Source organism: Mirounga leonina, unplaced genomic scaffold (assembly GCF_011800145.1).
Source record: "Mirounga leonina isolate KUSES-001 unplaced genomic scaffold, KU_Mleo_1.0 Mir_53, whole genome shotgun sequence".
Lineage (NCBI taxonomy): Eukaryota > Metazoa > Chordata > Mammalia > Carnivora > Phocidae > Mirounga > Mirounga leonina.
The window spans coordinates 67,378,351-67,398,655 of NW_023270807.1; the positions used below are offsets into that span (position 1 = coordinate 67,378,351).

Consider the following 20,305-nt stretch of genomic DNA (forward strand, 5'->3'; position numbering starts at 1 on the left):
GGATTCGGAGTCACGCATACAGTCATTTTTCAGATCAGGAATGACACACCACATTAGGCACGCTGCTCCTTCTCTGAAAGATGAGCTCCACTCGCACGCAGAACTACAGAAAATAACCCCGTCCTTGCCCTCTCTCCCTTCCTACTTCTCCCTGTGGCGTCCTCAGTGCCTCCCTCTCCATTAACTCAGCCCTCTTTCCCACACAGGGGTCCCCCTGCAAACCAGACGAACAGGGCCAAGCGACAAAGTGAATTACATCCCTCTGAGCTATTTGGCCTTGTTTTCCTTGGGCCACAGCCTGACTTTCTGACGCCCTGGGAACAAGGCGAGGGCACCTGCTTCTTTGCAAAAAGACGGAAGATGGCAGGGCCAATTGTTTTGTGGTTGTGGGGGGCTGCTCAGTCTTGGATCTGATTCACTAAAAGCTGGATGGGAGGAGCCAATGGCAACGCCTTAGCGCACGGCAGCCCCTCAGAGAACACACGGGTGTTGGAAGACCGGGCTCACCAGGGTTAGGGGAGGTAGCAGAGAGAATACACCAGCGCTCTCAGGCCCTAGCACAAAAATCACAGTGGGATCGTGAGGCAAGAGCTTTGTAAAAAGACTGGGTTGCGTTTAAGATGAGGACATCTAGGAAAAAGGTGAGAAGTGCCATAATTAGTAATAGAAAATGAGCATAAAAAATGCAGTGGCTAAATGCATGCAAAATGAGAATCATGCTTAGCTATGGTAGTTAGAGTGTGATTTTAAAAGGAGTCCTTTTAAATAACCAGCAAGTTTTTATTGAACACCTGTCATGTACATGTCCTTCAGCACTGTTATGTTTGCATTGTCAGTCTGGCTGGAAAAAATCACTGAATTATTAGAGGTCTGGCTGCAGGTCCTGCTGGGAGAGAGCAGAGAACCAGAGGAGGTCGTACAGAGGCCCCAGCTTTGGTTTTGGTTCTAGGGTCTGTGACTTTTCAGGGAAGAGAACACACACAAGGAGAATAGCAATCTTGTGAGACTTAGAGTATTTGGAACAAGTATGAGTGACTCTCCAAATCATGCAGCAGAGTGTAGGAACTGTCCATTTCTTCATTTTCTTTGAATTAAAGTTCACAATTTATTAAATTTAATTGTTTAAACTTTAATTACAGTTACAATTAAACCTGGCTCAGACCCCCTCCCCCATCTCCATGTGGAGATCAGTTTGTTCTAAGCTCTCACCGGTGTGTTCCCCCCCCACCTCCAATACCAGCACAGGGACCGCCACCACCACCACCACCACCACCATCAGCGGAGGCTGAGCAACAATCCAGAAGGTCTAGCTGGTGCCCAGAAAAGAGGCCAGGCTTTTGGTCTTCACTCTCTGAGCTTTCTGCCCACACCCTGACGCTCCATGTCTGCACGCAGAGGTCTGCAGGGAGCTTGCGGATGGCAAGCTGGGTCAATCTCCAGAAAGCACCATGGAACACCAAGGGCCTCTGGGCTTTGATGCTGTCACCAGATGGCCTGAGCATCCAGTCCTCACTCAACCCATGGGCTGCACTCGCTTCCTCTTCTTCTCAGCTGCCTCACATCCACTCCCCGCTCTCCTCGCTCAGCCTCCCCTCTTCAGTGAGATCAGGCCTCCCTAAAAGACAAGATAAAGGCGTGCGTGGGTGGCTCAGCTGGTTAAGCGCCTGCTTTCAGCTCAGGTCATGATCCCAGGGTCCTAGGATAGAGCCCTGCATCAAGCCCCCACATTGGGCTCCCTGCTCAGCTGAGAGCCTGATTCTCCCTCTCCCTCTGCCACTCCGCCTGCTTGTGCTCTCGTTCTGTCAAATAAATAAAATCTTTAAAAAAAAAAAAGATGAGATAAAGCGTTCCAGTGGCTTCTATTTTCTGCTTGGAGGATGGATCAGAGAGAAGTATAAAAGGCCTCACTAACTTCTTGTGGTTAGAGGGAGGAGCAGGAAGAAGAAAAATGTTGAGAACTCAATGCAAATTAATATCTCAATAAATCATCCTGCTACAGATTATCATGGAATGTATAGGCCAGGCAGAGAGGGAGCCGAGCAGAGGGAGTAAATACTTGGAATCTCTGTTCTGCTTCTTGCTACCCACGTGACCTCATCTTGTGGCTTCCTCATAAGATGCACCCACCCTGCACTGTTGCCTTGAGGATCAGAGGAGTCAGTATTTACACAGCCGTGGGCACAATGGAGACACACCCGAGCAGGCATTGTTAGCTGTTAGTGGTACATCTCTAGTTCCACTGATGCAAATGCAGACCCTCCCTCAAAGCACACTTCCAGTGTGTTAGCAGGCCAGCTTGTCTCCCTCCCACAGCCAGTTAGAGAGGAGAAAAGGAAGGAGGTGTGGGTTTGGACCTTTGCCTGTCTAGGTGGCTGATCCTCCCGGGAGAAGGGAATAGTCTAGCTGTGATGATGTGCCTGATAGCAGGATTTCAGGCATCTTATGCAAAGGGCAGTAGGCTGTGCTCTTGGCAGCTGGAGCTCATCACCATCAGTGGTGTGCATTTCGCCAGTGGAAAGAGCACAGGGCAGCAGTCTTCCCCAACTCTCCAGCTGGCTTCCTCGCAACTCATTAAGGCCATTTCCTCAGCGATGTCCTCTCTGCCCCCTGAGCTCCGTTAGCTCCTCCCTGCCATTCTTTCTTAGACTTGCTTGCTCTTTATTATTAGCCTTTATTCAGTTTTTAGTGACGGATACTTTGTGTGTTTGTTTAGTGACTTCTCTCCCAGTAGATTATATGTAGCTCTGGAGGGCAGGGATTAAGTGTGTTTTATTGACTAAGTACAATCACTTAACTTCAAGTTTTTAATATGTTAAATGAGGATAGTTAATACTGCTTTTGCCTACCTCACTGAGCTGTGAAATTAATAAAGATAATAATGTGAAACTTCCTTGTAAATCATAAAACATGATGCAAATATTAACTATGCTCAGTGCCATGTGTATTTGAATGCACATCATGAGCTGAACACTTGTGCAATGGGCTCCTAGCCAGATGAGCACTTTGTTAAATGAGATAATAAAGGAAAGTGCTTGGAAAAGGATGCACCCCGTGATAGCTCTCATTGTCAGAAGTCAAAGATGGCAGCCCCAACCTCTAAAAATATCATATTCTCTTAGTCCATCTGTAGTAGTCATGAAATAGTAGTTAACTAGGAGCATGCCCTGGGCTGGAGATGTGTAAACATGTGTGACAGTGAATAACCCGGAGCCAATCAATTCTGTACACTTCGGTGGGGGAGGGGGCTCACAAGTTAGTTCTCAACCAAGATGTTCCTTCCCCCTCAAGAGGCAAGGATACTGAGTATGACATCTTCTCTTCCCCTTTGCAGAGAGATTATAGAGGGAGGGAAGACATTTCCAGAAAAATGGAGGCTGCTCCATTTTTCTGCATTTCACAGAGAGGGAAGGGGAGGAGCATGAATCTCCTTAAGCTCAAAGGCTCCACAGATATGGGTGGCATCACACTCGGAACAGGGAGCGCAGGAGGGATGGAGTTGACCAGTACACTAGCCCTCACCTGGGGTTCCTCTGCTTTGGACAGACCAGCCAGGAGATGAGAAACAATCCATTCTGATGGCCAGTGTGCAACATGAATCACTGAGGTTGGGAACCCAAAGATCAAACAGTGTTACACCAGAAAGATTAAAGAAATAGATTGGATTGGACCAGAACAGATAAGTTTTCCTTCACTGAGTGGTTCTGAGGTTTTTTCCTATTTCTTAGGGAAGAAGGAGTAGGAATTGACATCACAACTACACTGGGTATTCCTTGCGGTTTTGGTGTGATTATAATTATGGTTTAATTGACTATTTAGTAATCTATGTAGAGTTTGTTTGCACCTTATGGAATCCCTGGCTCTCCAAGGAACCCCGGATTCCCTATTGTTGGCAGAGAGCCCAGATTTTCCCCAGACCCTCGGCACTAGGCTTTATTTACCGTGTTTTTATATAGCTGGGACTGTTCTAACGAAACACAGGTGAGCAGAGCACCCAGGAGAGGTAAGGTAACAGGAAGAGATAGGATGTGTAAAGGGTCAAAGAGAATAGAAATAGGCCCTTGGATGGGGGCAAGAAGGTGGACCAGACACAGGATCCACAAGGAGACAAAGCCCCAATGCAGATGCATGTCAAGAGGCATAAGCAAAGACCAAGGCTGAGAAAGTGGGATGAAGGAAGGTCACACACAGACACACACACACACACACACACACACGTGAGATTTAGGAGGAGGAAGGGTACAGATCTGTAAGAAATTGTTTTCTTCCCAATCTTAATTTGTTAAATGACTCCCACTAGCATAATTGTTTTGTCTTAGCCCAAAAAGATTGGGGTTAACTTTACTTTATCTGTCATGGGACCGTGGCCACAGAGAGAACTTCTCTCAGGCCAGATGCTCTCGGTGTCCACCCTGTTCCGCCTCCATTTTTTCCAGTCATGAGCCAGCTGGTGTGAGAGATGTGCTGTGAGGGAGGTAAATGTCGGGCACCCCGTGGGCGTCTGAGGCAGAATCCAGGGCTGGGGGAGTCAGGGAAGGCCTTTGGAACCCTGTTATCGCTGTGGAGGGAGAACCCCAGAGCAGGCTGCCTTTGCGGCTGGGGACAGAGAGCAGGCCGGCACTCTGTGCTCTGGGGCCTGGAGGGCCTGGGGCAGGGTGAGCCTAGAGTGAATGGGGAGGCTGAGGGTGAGGAAGGTGGATGCCTCCAACTGCACCATTTTTTACCAAGGGCAGACTCTGATCTCTGGGAACTGGCAGAACAGCTGCTCAAAGAAAAGTCACCACCTGACCTATCCTCCTTAGTCCTGGAGGAGAGCACTCACACCCTCATGACGCACTCCACGCCCCTGCGAAGGTAAATAGGAGGCGAGTGGCAGGAAGGAAAACAGGGTATTAAAGCAGATGCCTGAGAGCGAAAGCAGAGGCTGAGAGTGTGAGCGCAAAGTCGGTGGCGTGGGAGGTGGAGGCGTGTGTGTCCTGCTGAGGAGACACAGGGGCCCTTTGTGCGGGGCCTGAGTCGCCTCCTATGTCCCTGCTGTCGGCTCCTGGGGAACATGCCGGGGCTCCTCCTTTCTGCGCTGCTGGGCGCTGCTCTCGCCCAGGTAAGTTCCCTCGCCTCCTGCTTCCCCTCCGGAGGCTGCGGCGGCTCCGTATTTCTTCAGGCCAGAAACGAAAAAGGAAGACGACGACGGGGGAAGCGGGTGGGGGGGGGGTGGGGGGGGTTGCAAATTCCTTGTGGAAAGACTTCATGCCCAACAGGGAGCCATTTTCCTCTCCAAAGAAAGTTGGGTTTTAGTTTATTAGCTTCGGGAAAGAAGTGGAAAACATTTCTCCCTCTCAGGTAATGGCACTAAATCCTACTTTCGATATGTTTGAACACCTCTCAGACTGGAATAATGTGTATTTTTGAGTGGAGTGGTACACACACCACGGATCTGGGAGGCGCAGGCCTGCCTGGTGCGGCGGGGTGAGCAGTGCCTCTTGGTCTGGGCCCCAGGCTGGGGCTCAGCTTTCCAGGCTGTGTGCAAAACGTGCAGAGAGCCACTGGAAAATTTGATTCTGACAACTCTCTTCAGTTAAGCCTCTTCTTGTTGGAGAGGAGCACTTCGGATACACATTTATATTTTTAAAACATTCTGTTGCTTTGTCTTTTCTCAAATCATGTGTTTCTCACTTTTCATGAAAGGGAATCAGTCCATGAAGACTTTGAAATAGTTCAAGCAACAGACCAAAGGGAAGTTTAATTTAATAGGAGCAATTCATTGCCTTAATATTTTTTACCAAGAAGATGAAAACAGGGTGACTTATTTATGGATTTATTTACACGGTGGAGGTTATTGCTTGCACAGAGGATGGAGCTTTTGAAACCTTCTGGTGATTTGAAAAACATGGGACGTGTCTTTGAGTTAATAGTTGATTAGGGCAGTAAATTGTATTTTAGGAAACAAGAGACTGAAATATGTTGTATTTTATACGGAGAGATCTAAGATTATAAAAGAATCCTAATAAGAATGCCGGTGGTACAGTTTATTTCCACTGTAATGTGGAGGGCACATTTCCCCAGCAGAAGTGAGATGGGGCTACCTATCTCCCAGTCCACCCTTCTTGAGAAAAGGCCTATCATTGTTGTGAATGGAAAGCCTACAAGGTATTCCCAAACAGGAAATATTCCATTATAGAGAGATGTGTCCACAGTTAAATCAAACAAACATAAAAAGGTGCTAAAATACAGCAACAAGAAAGTATTATTTTGCTTACTTTTGCCATTATGAATTTATGAGGAAGCATACCTACCATTCGTTGAACATCTGCCACATGCCAAGCGCTGTGCTAGGTACTTTAGTTATTATCTTAATCCTCAAAATAACCTTATAAGGTGGATATTAATAATCCCATTTTACAGAGGAGGATTAAGGCTCAAAGATCAAATAAATGATAGAAAGTCATCGAAGATCACTCTATGTGTATAGAGAGCTATACCAAAGCTCAGCTCTGGTTTCAAAACCCTTTCTGTTACACCAAAAGAACCTGTTGGGTGTACCAAAGGAATTCTGTTCCATTTCTTTTCTGTTGCACCAAGAGTCTGCTGACTCTTTTGTTGTTCTGAGATTTTGATTTTGAAAACAGTCAAAATGTCTGAAGAAAAAAGAAATATATATATGTATGTATATATATATATATATCTTCATATTTTCCCACTATTTGCCATTTCTGGGACTCTTCATTTCTTTCTGTATTTCTGAATTACTATCTCTTGTAATTTTCCTTTAGACTGAAGATCTTCCTTTAATATTTCTTGTGAGGCAGGTATGCTAGCAATAACTTCTCTCAGTTTTTGTTTAACTGGAAATGGCTTTAATTTCACCTTCTCTTTTGAAAGATAGTTTCACTGGAGATAGAATACCAGGTTGACAGTCCCCCTCCCCAACCCCTTTCCACACTGGGTCTTGTTCTTCTCTTCCTCCTCCTCCTTTTTTTTTTTTTTAAAGACTTAATTTTTTTTTTAGAGTAGCTTTAAGATCACAACAAATCTGAGGGGTGCCTGGGTGGTGCAGCTGGCTAAGCATCTAACTCTTGGTTTCTGCTTAGGTCATGATGTCAGGGTCATGAGATCGAACACTGTACTGGGCTCTGTGCTCAGCATGGAATCTGCTTGAGATTTTCTCTCCCTCTCCTTCTGTCCCTTCCACTTGTGCTCTATCTCTCCCAAATAAGTAAGTAAATCTTAAAAAAAAAATTATAGCAAATTTGAGAGGAAGGGACAGAGATATCCTGTATACCACCTTCGCCTACACATTCATAGCTTCCCCATTAACATCATCCACCATAATGGTACATTTCTTACAACTGATGAACCTACATTGACACATTATTACCTAGAGTTCATAGTTTACCTTGGGGTTCACTTTTGGTGATGTACATCCTATGAGTTTGGGTAAATGTATAATGACATGTATCTACCATTATAGTATCATAGAGTATTTTTGATGCCCTAAAAATCCTCTGTGCTCCACCTGTTTACCCCTTCCCTCAACACCTGGCAGCTACTGATCTTGTTACTGTCTCCATAGTTTTGCCCTTTTCCAGAATGTCATGTAGTTGGAATCATACAATATGTAGACTTTTCAGATTGGCTTCTTTCGCTTAGTAATATGTGTCTTTTCATAGATTGATAGCTCATTTCTTTTTAGCACTGAATAATATTCTATTGTCTGGCTATATCCAAGGCACCTACTGAAGAACACTGTGGTCTCCTTTTGATGGGAAGTCAGATCTCATTCTTTTTGTTATTCTTTTGTATGTGATGCTTTTTTTTTTCTCACTCTGCTTTCAAAGTTTTCTCTTTATCTTTGGTTTTCAACAGTGCTACCTTGTGGCCTCAGAGATTATATAGAAATGCTCCAAGACTGGAAAGAGAAACAGGTGTCCCCAGGTGGGCAGTTTTAAGAGTAGGCATTTCCTTAAGAGGCAGCCGTATGAGGAAAAGCATGGAGGAGGAAACTACCTGGGTCCAGTAAGCAGCAAGGTGCAGAGGAGAGTGCATTGAGGGTGAAGGCTGGAGAGGAAGGCATAAACCAGCACAGGCTCTAGACAGCATGCTTATAATTTCGGACTGCACAGTGTAACCAGTGGGGGACCACTCATGGGCTTGAAGGAGAGGAGTAGTAGAATCAGATATGTTTTTTAAAGAGATCCCTCCAGCAGCAATGTGGTAGATTCATGTGGGAAGTCATTCTCGAGGAAGGAATGTGTTGCAATCATACTCAGTAGCGGTGCAAACGGTGAAAGAGTGACTAGTTCTAGGAATATGAGGACACTAAGCATTAGTCACTGAATGGCTATGGGGGGTGAGGAAGGTACTTTAGTTATTATCTTAATTATCTTAATTGGAGGTGAGGAAGAGGAAAATGACCCGGATGACTCCTGGCTTCCTAACTCCAAACTTGGAAGAAGCTGTCCAAAGGGGCAGAGGTGGGTGAGGGATGATGAGTTTGGGGAAATGAGCTTTTCCCACGGGACATTCTAGTGGCGATGTCCAGTACGTAGTGAGCTATATGACTCTAGAGCTCAGTGGAGAAATCCTAGATGGAAATTTAGTTTTGAAGCTTGCACAAGGTGGAAATTGAAGGCAAGGGAGTGGACGAGATTGCGAAGAGACAGTGTGCAGAGGGTGAAAAGCAATGCATTAAGGTCACGAAACACCAATTAGTCTAAATGTAAGTCATATTTGGGGTAACAGGAATCTGCTTAACCGACTGAGCCACCCAGGCGCCCCCTGCCTCTCTCCCTTTTAAGGATGCTTGTGGTTACATTGGGCCCACCTGGTTAATCCAGGATAATCTCATCTCAAGATTTTTAACTGCATCTGCAAAATCCCCTTTGCTTTGTAAGGTAACATGTTAATAAGGTTCCAGGAAATGGAACACAGATATCTTTGAAGGGAGAATTACTATGCCTATTACAGGTGGATAATAACAGCTACTCACTGTTCTTATGAAGGTTCAGTGATGTAATCATATAAGGCACTTGGCACATAGGAGGTCCCATGTGCTTTCATTCAATACGTTTTATTACAGGCGATAAGACAGACACTAAGCAAAGAGCTTGCCCTTCAAGAAGCTCACATTCTTGATGCATGTGTCAGAAAATAAACAAGTAGAAAATATAGGAATAAGATAAGTGGTAAGAAGGTCTATGGGGAAAAGGCTGGGGCAGGGTGCTTTTATAAAGGGTGGTCAAGAAGGGCCTCACTGATAAACGTGAGCACAGGCCCAAGCAAGTGAAAGAGTGAGGGTCGAAGGTACCTGTAGGCTTGGAGTGTTCAAAGAATGAGGTGGGTGTGGAGTGGAGGGAAGCAAGCCAGTGGGTGTGCAGGCCTTAGAGGGTAGTTTGGCTTTTTTTTTTTTTTTTTTAAGATTTTATTTATTTATTTGAGAGAGAGAGAGAGAGAGAGAGCACGCGTGAGCAAGCATGAGCAGGGGGGTGGGGCGGAGGGAGAGGGAGAAGCAGACTCCCCACCGAGGAGGGAGCCTGATGCGAGACTCAATCCCAGGACCCTGGGATCATGACCTGAGCTGAAGGCAGACCCTTAACCAACTGAGCCTGGTAGTTTGACTTTTACACTGAAATGGGAAGCCATGAGGAAGCCACCTCTTCTGAGGAAGGAGTGACAGGAATTAAAGTATGATTGTAAAAAGATATACATAGTTAACGTATACCATTTGATAAGCTCCGGGATAAGTACATACTCATAAAACCGTCACCGCTACCAAAGCCATAAATATATCCATCACCCAAGTTTCCTCCTGTCCCCTTTATTATTCTTTGTGTGTGGTAAGAACAATTAACAGAAGATCTACTCTCTGAGCAAAATTTAAGTGTATAATAACAGTATTGTTAGCTATGGGTGCTGTAGCTTATTTTATTTTAACCATTCTGCCGGGTGGAGGATATAGAGGACAGAGGGGGAAGCAAGGAGAACCTTTAGGAGACTATTATAATCATCTAAGGTGAGAAATAATAGTGGCTTGGATCACTAGGATAGCAGTGGGGGTGCTAAGAAATGATTAGAGTGGGTACATTTTAAAGAATCACCAACAGGATTTACTGATGGGGTGGGATGTGAAATGTGACAGAAGAGGCAAGAGGCACCGCACCCCAAGGTATTCTGAAAAAATGAAATTGGCGTGTGCTCAAGCAGGGGTGTGCGTGGAGGAGTAGATTGGGAGGGAAACTTGGGAGACTGTTTTGGTCACGTTGAGCTTGCTAAGCCTATCAGGTCTCCACAGGGAGATCTGGCAGCTTGCGTCGGAGTCCAGAAGGGAGATGTGGCGGGAGACACGAGATACAGCGAGGGGGGAGCCTTGAGAGGTATTCATTCACCACAGGGGGCTCCAATTAGGGATGAAGAGCGTGCATCGCACCCAGCAAAGCACACGGAGAAGGAGCCCTCAGCGAGGAGAGAGGAGGAAGAAAGTGAGGTTCTGGAAGCTGAGTGAAGAAAGGGTCAAGGAAAGAGGGATGGGGTCAGATACTGATAAATATTATCACAACTCACCACACTGTATCCTACCCGTTTAGGGGAAGCCTTCTCTTTCTAGAAATGTCTGAAATTAGTTTGAGGAATCTAACGGCACCTGTGTTACCCACCGAAGTTCTGCTGCAGGGCGCAGGGCGGCGGGCCGTTGGCCAGGGCGCCGGAAGGAAGGCCCGGAGAGGAACCGGAAGTGCAGCCTCGCAGACAGTTTTGTCGCTGGCCCTGTAAATGCCCTCGTCAGAAGCCCAGCTGTCCTCCTGGAGTGAGCTTGCTGAGGGACGGCTGCGGGTGCTGTAAGATCTGTGCCAAACAGCCGGGGGACATCTGCAATGAAGCCGACCTCTGTGACCCCCACAAGGGGCTGTACTGTGACTACTCGGCCGACAGGCCTCGGTTCGAGACCGGAGTGTGCGCGCGTAAGTGTCTCCTGCTGGGACCGCGGGGGATGCTCGAGTCTGGGCGCCGGTTCTCCCCCTGTCCTTGTCCCTGTGGAATGATCAGCGGAGTTAGGCCACATGTGAGGTGGGTTTCGTTTTCACACACCGGCGGGACCGGCTTTGTCGCAGTGGACAGCATGGGACACTGGCAGATGTTTACACGTGGTCAGAACCCCCTGTTATTGATAGTGCATTGAAGTGATCTTGTAGTCGTTCTTAGGTGATTGCTTTTAGGGAGAAAAATAGCGAAGATTATGTAGATCGAGTCTGACTTCTTCCAGCGCCACACAGTGACAGCTTTTGATACTGCGGTCGAACGCAGTCTGAAGTCAGCCTGCTCTGTGACTAAAGACGAATCTCGCTTCAGATGTAAGGATGTGTATATGGTATGCAGACATCCTGCTTCCACCTCAGCCTTTCCAGATAACCAGCAAGTCACTGTGCTTTTTAGCTGAAGCAGATGTGTAAAAAAGAAGTTTGTGTGTGGGGGGGAGGGGATACCCCAAATCACAGCCTGACCCTCACTTTGAGGGGTTTTTAGCTCTGGAGACACTTTGAGACCCTCTAAATCTACACCTCGACGCCAATTCAGGATCCTGCTTTACCTGGGATTAAAATGAGAATTTCCAAGGGAAGAGAAATACGCATGTCAGCTGGACATTTTAGTCAGTCTGTAGGAAAGACTGCGTGGGCAGGCCAATTACTCCCGGAAGTGTGGGTGTGAGCGTGGACCGAATGTGTAGAGCTGTTCAGGCATGATAGCCTGATACCCTGTTTAGTGCTGACTAAACTATATTGATTAAGAACGTAGGCGCTGGGTTCCAATTCTGGGCTTCATATGCTGAGTGACCTTAGGTCAAGTTGCTTAACCTCTCTGTGCCTCAGCTACGTATTATATGCTTCCTACCTTACAGAAATGCCAGGAGGAGCAAAAGAAATAAGGATACAAAACCCCACTTAGCAGAATATCTATCTGGTCGGCAGTAGACTCCTAAAAATGTTAGCTATTATTTATGAAAATTTAACAGGGAAAACATGTCCTATCAGACTGTGGCATGGCAATACCTCTTTCTCCCAAACGGTGCTGGGCACGTTATTTCATTAACCTAACAAGCACGTAGTGAGCAGCCACTACCACTCCAGGCACTGGGACCAGCAGCTGGGGAGAAAACAAAGAAAAAAAATATATCTATAGGCCCTGCCCTCACAGAGTCAAAGTTTATTGTGTCAGATCTTTCCACATGTGACCTCACATACAATGTGGTGAGTATTTTAACAGAGTGTAGCCATGAGAATGGGGGTGGAGATGACCTCTAACTGGGGTCACAAACTGTGGTCCAGGGGCCATAGTTGGGCCCAGAGCCTGTTCTGGAAATAACATTTTGTTGGAGCACTGCCACACCATCCAGTTACATGGTCTATGGCTGCTTTGTGGTCCAGAGCCCAGTAGCTGTGACGAAACCCCAGTGGTCTATAAATGCTAAGATATTTACTGTTTGGCTCTTTACAGAACATTTTCTGACCTGTGATATAGAACAATGCTTTTTAAACTTTGGTCTGAGGACCCCTTTAGTCTTAGAAATTAATGAAGACCCCAAGAGCTTTTGTTTATGTGGGTTTTCTCTATTGGTATTTAAGTGGATTAGAAATTTAAAAATACTAATTCATTTAAAAACAGGAAACTCATTGCAGCTTGGTGGGAATAGATTTATGAAAAAATATTTTATTTTCTAAAACAAAGGAAAAATTAGAAGAATGGAATAGGTTTATATTTTTGTACCTCTCTCTAATGTCCAGCTTAACAGAAGATAGATTTCCCCATCTGCTTCTGCTTTCAGTCTATTCCTGTATGTTATTTTGGTTGAAATCTATGAAGGGAATCCAGCCTGGCACAAATAGGTCATTGGAAAAGGCAGGAATATTTTATCAGAATTTTCAGATAATTGCAAATATTCTTTTTGATATTAAAACTTGAGAAGTGGTAATTTCTTGAAAATCAGCTGCATGATGGAATCTGCAACTGCTATCAATGAACTTGTCAAACTCTGTGACAATAAAATGGTCTATCCAAGACCTACTTGGAATGGGTCTTTTACTCATACATAATTTTGTAATACCTTGCATTGGTTATTTGGAAAATGCTAGTTTGGAACAATGGTTATGTAGATGTTCCAAATATTGATATACTTAATTATATATTTTTAAAAATGACATTAATTAATACTAATCTCATCAGAAAAGTCTGCATATTGGGTAGCTATAAAGAGCTCGGTGGTGGATACAGGTTTTCCAAAATTATAATTCTTACTTGAAAGCCTGAATTCTGTCATTGGCCAGAAAGTTGTTTTCCTTGAAGTGACAGGCTCACTGTTGATTTTCAAGGAAACGTCTGCCAAATGCCTGAGTAATCATGGCTTCTCTGTCAGTCATTTCTTTAGGTGAAATTCCTCCTAAAAAAGTGGCTGGTTCAGCCCAAAACTCAAACAATAGAATAGGTGCTTCTCCTCAAGATGATAGAATATCTATAGAAATGCTCTATGAATACTTCCTATTTTGTCACACAGGATATTAAAAAGACATATATTTGATGGTTAAGATCTGATAAAGTTAGTAATTCTTACTGTGCTCTCAGGACATTATTAAGTAAAACTAGCTTTTTTTCCCCCAAGAGTACATTTATGGACAAGTGCAGTGGCAAGGCAGAAATATAGTGACTGCCCTGTATGGTCTGCTTCATGCTAAGGTTCCAGCAGCGGCTCTAGCCACCATTGCTTTTGTACCTTCAGTGCAAATATCAACATAGTGAAAACAGCCAGCCACCTCTTAGTATTCTGAAAAAGAGTTGTGACCTTGCAGATGCTCTTGAAAGGGCCTCAGTATTGCCAGGAGACCCAAGGGGTCACACTTTTGAAACCTGTTGATCCAGGTCAAGAATGCCTCTCAGAGGAGTGAAAATTTCCTCCAATTCTCTTAATGGAAGAAAAAAATTAGTTACCATGCAGCACTGTAATTAAACCAGTTATGATTTCTTCAGCCATCCTGGTAGCCTCATTTCCTATGAATATATCCCTGCCTGTTGTTGGACATCTGGGGAAACCTCTTACCTGCCACCAACCCATCTCTCAGACTTAGAATCATTATCTCACTGCTATCCTCACAGTGATAGAACAGGGCCTGTATTTGGTCTTAATTCTGAAAGTGACCAATTGGGGCCAATAGCCTACAATAAAATGAAAATGTCTAATTTTCACCTTTTATAGATGGTCTGAAAAGGTGGTTCCAGATGGGGCCTAAGAAGTTGAGAACGCTACCTCATGAAGGAGATAGCTATTACCTCTGTGGTTTATCATGGGAGGTCTGGACTATCAGTTATGGCTTCTTTGGTGATTTTGCTCTTCTCTCTTTTCAGACCTTAGAGCTGTGGGATGCGAGTTCAACAGGGTACATTATCATAATGGCCAAGTCTTTCAGCCCAACCCCCTGTTTAGCTGCCTCTGTGTGAGTGGGGCCATTGGATGCACACCTCTGTTCATACCAAAGCTGGCTGACAGTCACTGCTCTGGGGCTAAAGGTAGAAAGAAGTCTGATCAATCCAACTGTGGCCTGGGACCATTCCAACAGCAGCTTTCAGCAACCTACAAAACAATGCCAGGTGCTTAGAGGCATATTTAATTTTCATGTATGGCTTCTCGTGATTTTCTTTCATGTTCCTTTGATGTATCACAGGTACTCAGTAAGCACTTATTGATTAGTGGTCAATGTGAGATTTAGTTTGGCTGCCTCAGGGAGGTATATTCTAAGTATCTCAAAAGGAAACTTTGTAATGTTTTAGATTTTTCCAGTAAAACATTCCAGGGTTTAAAAGCTCTGCTGGGTCAGAAAAACTCTTCTATGCCTCTGCTCATTCCCACTCAACCTCTTCTCAGGAAAGTTGACCAACTATTTATTATTCATGTGCACCCTGGGAAAAACTTTTACTTGTTTTGTTATATTATGGGCAAGAAGTGCGAACGATCCAGTCCCCCAAATTTTCAAAGGCAGCTTTGCTATATGATGGAAGCCTACTGATTAAAAATATTTAAGAATATGTTTAGAATTTGTAAGTATTGTTTCTAAAAACAGAAAACTGCTGACATAAGATTATCCTCTGGGAATGAAGCTCTCCAGTCACCAACCGCTCTCTAAATCAACACACGTACAGGTGTTTTAAAGTAGGTTCCCCAGGTATGAGAGTAGTCAGAAACCTATAATGAGACTAATCACTCATCTTGAGCACTGGCCATTTGCGGTGAGTGTCCATATATGCATAAAGGCTGTACTCTGGTCAGCTCTAAGTTAATATCTTATTTAAGTGCCAGGGCATTTTGGGGATAGGAGTTTCAAAAACACCAACCAATGAAGCACAGATGAGGAAGACTCAGAAGGGTCAGTATTCATGCCTGGTTATTATTCACACCTCTGTGTTTTCAACCAGAAATCAAGAATGCCTTTTTAACGAAATTTAGAGCTTAGGAAATGAAAGGTGCCATGGAGATACAGAAGGGATATTCATCTACACTAAAAGCTCCCAAGTTTGTGTCTAGTATGTGGATGTTTAATAAAAGCACTTATCATCAGAGAAATGAGTTTTAGATATCTAAAAACTAACTATGAAAGGAACATTCTCAGAGACTTCCATTAAGCCAATTAATTTGAAAATAATTTAACAGGGTGTGGTGAATTTGCATTTACCATACTTAGTTTCTCAGCTAATAGCAAGACACTACTAATGCTCTAAAACCTCTAAAATTATAAGCCCAACTGTTCTTTTTTCCCCAAAATGTACAGGAACAGTTGATTTTCTGCATTGGATCTGAGGGACTCAGTGTGAATTCTTGGGACCCATGCATGAACCTCACCTTAGCCCAACAGTTTCCACAAGTAAAGCCCTTTGGATCAAGTTCAGTCAGTCTCCTTTGTGGAGGTAGAGCAGTTCCAGATGATTCACTTGGAACCTGGTTGGAGGGGGTGTTAGATGGTCATTCTTAGTGGTTAATGCTTTGCTACAAAAAACGAGAACATCTGTCACTGTGCTCTTGGTAGTTGAGATCACAGGCCTAGATAGGTTAACTGTATGTTCAGTCTAAAGTCTCTCCTCTGCTTAACTTTGAAGCTGTGTTTATGGGCCCAAACAGAAGTTGGTTTTTAAAATTAAGCACAGTGACAAACACATACTTTAAGGTATATCTGTGGTAGTAATTTATATACTTAATTCCAGACAGCCTATGGTTGGAATCTAGCCTTTGTTTGCTCCATATGAAGCATGCAGTGACATAATGCCCCTATGCTTTCCTCACTGCTCACCAAATACTAAATAAACTCTTTAAAAATTCTTCTAGTTTTCTTGCTTTTTAATGAATGTTAAATTCCTGAACTGCAGCTCTTTGCTTAACTTTAAGGGGGTTATTGGTAATATGATAATCTAACCTTCCTTTATTTATTGCAGATGCGTGCCGTGCTTTTAATCTGCTTCCTGCATTGAGGTCTTTAAACTGTTGTCTACCTTCCAGGTATCTTCATGTTTCTGCTTCCTCTCCCTCAGTTCCTTGTGCAATTGCAAGATCCTACTGTAATAACACTGAAAGCAGTAAAGTATCATTTTATTCAAAGACAGCAGATACTTAAAAGTGACTTATATTTCCTATTAAGAAGGCAGTTTTTGTGGGGGTGGGGTGGGGTGGGGGGGGGTATCTTTTCAGAGTTTTAAATTGGCATTTTGAAGTAATGTAGCCAGAATTTTGCTATGTTCAACTGCAGACTCAAATCACAACCTTATTCCAAGCATCCATTTTAGGATGCATATTAACCTTAAGGAAATGCTTTGAGAAAATAAACCAATATGTAGTTTGTTTAAAACAAAGCAATGGCCTGATTCATTCATGAGCAGAACAAGAAGTTCCCAATGGATTTATAAGATGGAAGAATTATTATGCACTCATTGTATTCTCATTATTCATCCCCTCTCCTCCCTTCTGCTAAGCAGGAATCAGTGGAGGGGGCTTCATCTATCCACCAACTTACCCAGCCACCCAGAGATCTATCCATCTTTTCCTTTGCCATGTCTTTTTCTAGAACTGATTTGAAATGGCTAGCCAATGGAATGAATACAATGGGCCTGATACAATAGTGAATGTAGCAATCAAGCTGAATGAATAAAATAGATTACACATTTGCCATGACTTAGTATATTATTATTTTGATTAGTTCAATGTAATGTATAGAATTTTCTAAAAGACGATTAAAATAAGTGGAGGAAAAATAACTGGCCTAAATAGTTTATTCTCAAATATAACTTTTGTATTTTAGATTTTAACATAATATGAAATTTAACATTAAGACATTGTTCTGATTAATACTTTGAACTCCTTAATCCTACTAACGTCTGTTTCATTGTTAAAAAGAATATCCAGCATGAGGCAAGAACCAGAGAAAACACAGTAGTTTACTCCTTAGATGAGCTAAGCAGAAGCATATGGATGCATCCACTCAGATTTTCAAAGATATTTTTATTCTTCCTAAGATTGGACTGTCACATTTGATTGAAAGGTAATTTGGAAAGCGGGAAAAAGAGAATGATGAATTAGACCATAAGCTTGTTTTATGCTGAGTTATATAAAAGGTTCTGATCTATTAAATATTAGCTGGAAAATAATGATTAAAAATGGTCTATCGACATGAGTACATATATGTATACCCGTGTACTTTCCCCCCTTTATTTTAGCTTATAGGAATCTCCCACTTGTTTGGAAAAGAAAATGTCTTGTGCAAGCAACAAAGTGGACACCTTGCTCCAGAACATGTGGGATGGGAATATCTGATCGGGTCACCAATGAAAATAGCAACTGTGAAATGAGAAAAGAGAGAAGACTGTGTTACATTCAACCTTGTGACAGTAATATATCAAAGAGAGTAAAGGTAACATTTAATTAGATTTAACTTCGTTATAATTCAATATTAAGAGACTCCTGAAAAGTGCCCGTGTGTTTTAGAGGGATAGATGGTATGTGATTCTTATAAAAATAAAATCACCTCATTGTAACTCAAACTATCTCAGAGGAAAACAAAGATTAATCTAACTGCACTTCATGGGGAAAATCTTACCAAGCGGAGAGGTAATGTTACCCTGCTAATTCTAGATACTCTAACAACTTAACAGTGTGGGTCTTGATCAGCCTGATTTCTTCTGGTACACCCAACATACATGTTTTTTAAAAATAGATCCTTTTCAGATTATTTAAAAAAATATATTAATTTTATGTAGTGGAATCAAGGCAATGGATAAAAGATTTTGGTTGCTACATAATTATAAAAACAGACATTATGAACCTCAGAGAAATTCTGATCTTGGTTATCAAGTTGGAGGGGGAAACCAAGTCCAGAACGTTCTGTGCTTAGATAGTAAACTTGCCAAAGGACTGTGACAAAATATTTACTCTAGACTTGTTTGGTATAACTAGAGCTGGTCCTGCTTCTAGGACAAGGCATGATAACGGTCCCAAGAGTAAGTTTTAGGAATGCTAAAAGTCTTCTCATCTCCAAGTTATTCCCTATCATATTAAGTTGACAACTCAATTTTAAAGGGATTAAGATATGTATTCATTTATTTATCCACTCAAAACTGTCTGAGCTGTGTTAGGGAATTTGCTAAGTCTTAGGTAAATAAACATTTAGTAAGACATGGCCCTTGATATTAAAAAAGACAGAAATTTTCATTGTGGAAACCGTGGAACTAAGTGAAGAGTAGATAACAGAAAAGACTGGGGAGCGGGTCCTCTACTAGGACGGAACAAGAACAGGGAGGACAGACCTCTGGAGAGGGGATTTCGAAGGTAGAAAAGAGAGTGCTGAAAGTCACTAAATGAGAAATATTAATGCCCCGGAAATAATTTATCTGTTTGTATTTCTATATAGAGTATCACTTTTCTAAACTGTTGTAACCAAATTAAAGAATGACTTCTTAATGTTATGTACCTTTTCAGATCCCCAAAGGAAAAACATGCCAACCTACTTTCCAACTCCTCAAAGCTGAAAAATTTGTCTTTTCTGGATGCTCAAGCACTCAGAGTTATAAACCCACTTTCTGTGGAGTATGCTTGGATAAGAGATGCTGTGTCCCTAATAAGTCTAGAATGATTACCATTCAATTTGATTGCCCAAATGAAGGGTCATTTAAATGGAAGATGCTGTGGATTACATCTTGTGTATGCCAAAGGAACTGCAGAGATCCAGGAGATGTATTTTCTGACCTCAAGATCCTATAAAACCTAGTATATATGGGAAAAGTTAAGTTCAGGTAATCATGTCATTATGTTAGAAAATTAGAGTGGTTTTAAAAGGGTGGCAAATCTACCTTTTTGATTTAAAAAAGGGAAGAATACCTACCTATTCTCAGATGACTCTATTTAAGGCATTAGAAATTATTAAAAAGGTTCTCTTGGGGCGTCTGGGTGGCTCAGTCGTTAAGCGTCTGCCTTCGGCTCAGGTCATGATCCCAGGGTCCTGGGATCAAGCCCCGTATCGGGCTCCCTGCTTGGTGGGGAACCTGCTTCTCCCTCTCCACTCCCCCTGCTTGTGTCCCTGCTCTTGCTAGGTCTCTGTCAAATAAATAAATAAAATCTTAAAAAAAAAAAGTTCTCTTAAAAATACATGTAAAACTTGGTGCAGCTCTTTCTGCTCACAGGTCTTGTCCCTCTGCTTTAATAAAACCGTTTTTGCACCCAAGAAGCTATATATATATATATATATATATATAAATAAATCTTAAAAGTGAGCTCTTACTTTAAATGTATAATTATGAAATACACAGATAGTTGCTTCCATCTACATATTCCATACATAATGGAAAAATTACACAATTTATAAGAAAGCATTTTATTCTATAAAATAATCTGGAATACTTTGTTGGAAGATGTGTAAAAAGTTTAGAACTTTTTAAAAACTTTATTTTTTAAAACTTTATCTGTACTTTGACAGTGTAGCCAGGATTCCATCAGATGATAATCATTATGTGGTGAGCAAGATTCTGGGTTTAATTCTTAAATAAGATAAGATTAAACTGCAAATATAATTTCCACTACCCTATCCTGAGTATCAGTTTATTAAGATTTCTTTTGAAAGAAGAAAACAGAACTTCTTTGGCCATTACTGACAACTGTAATCTAAAAGTTTTTATACCAAATACTGTACAAAATGAAATTTCTAAGATAATTTGGCCATTATTGACAAGTGTAATCTAAAAGTTTTTATACCAAATATTGTAAAAAACGAAATTTCTAAGATAAAGATCAAGAGCAGTA

At 42.5% G+C, this 20,305-nt stretch overlaps 1 protein-coding gene across 1 annotated transcript; it reads left to right on the forward strand.

The window, feature by feature from the left end:
* The first annotated feature begins 4,272 nt into the window (after positions 1-4,272).
* Positions 4,273-19,485, forward strand: CCN6 (cellular communication network factor 6). Its single transcript, XM_034991858.1, has 5 exons — positions 4,273-5,098; positions 10,652-10,949; positions 14,380-14,622; positions 17,731-17,924; positions 18,989-19,485. Exons 1-5 carry the CDS (start codon positions 5,051-5,053, stop codon positions 19,268-19,270), a joined length of 1,065 nt encoding a protein of 354 aa, XP_034847749.1. The 5' UTR covers positions 4,273-5,050; the 3' UTR covers positions 19,271-19,485.
* The last annotated feature ends 820 nt before the right edge of the window (positions 19,486-20,305 follow it).

Excerpts from the sequence above, each read along its gene's own strand:
- CCN6 (XM_034991858.1), top strand. The coding sequence starts at position 5,051 with ATGCCGGGGCTCCTCCTTTCTGCGCTGCTGGGCGCTGCTCTCGCCCAG. Across the intron at positions 5,099-10,651 it reads TGGGCGCTGCTCTCGCCCAG|TTCTGCTGCAGGGCGCAGGG; the intron begins GTAAGTTCCCTC and ends TACCCACCGAAG. Across the intron at positions 14,623-17,730 it reads AACCTACAAAACAATGCCAG|CTTATAGGAATCTCCCACTT; the intron begins GTGCTTAGAGGC and ends CCTTTATTTTAG.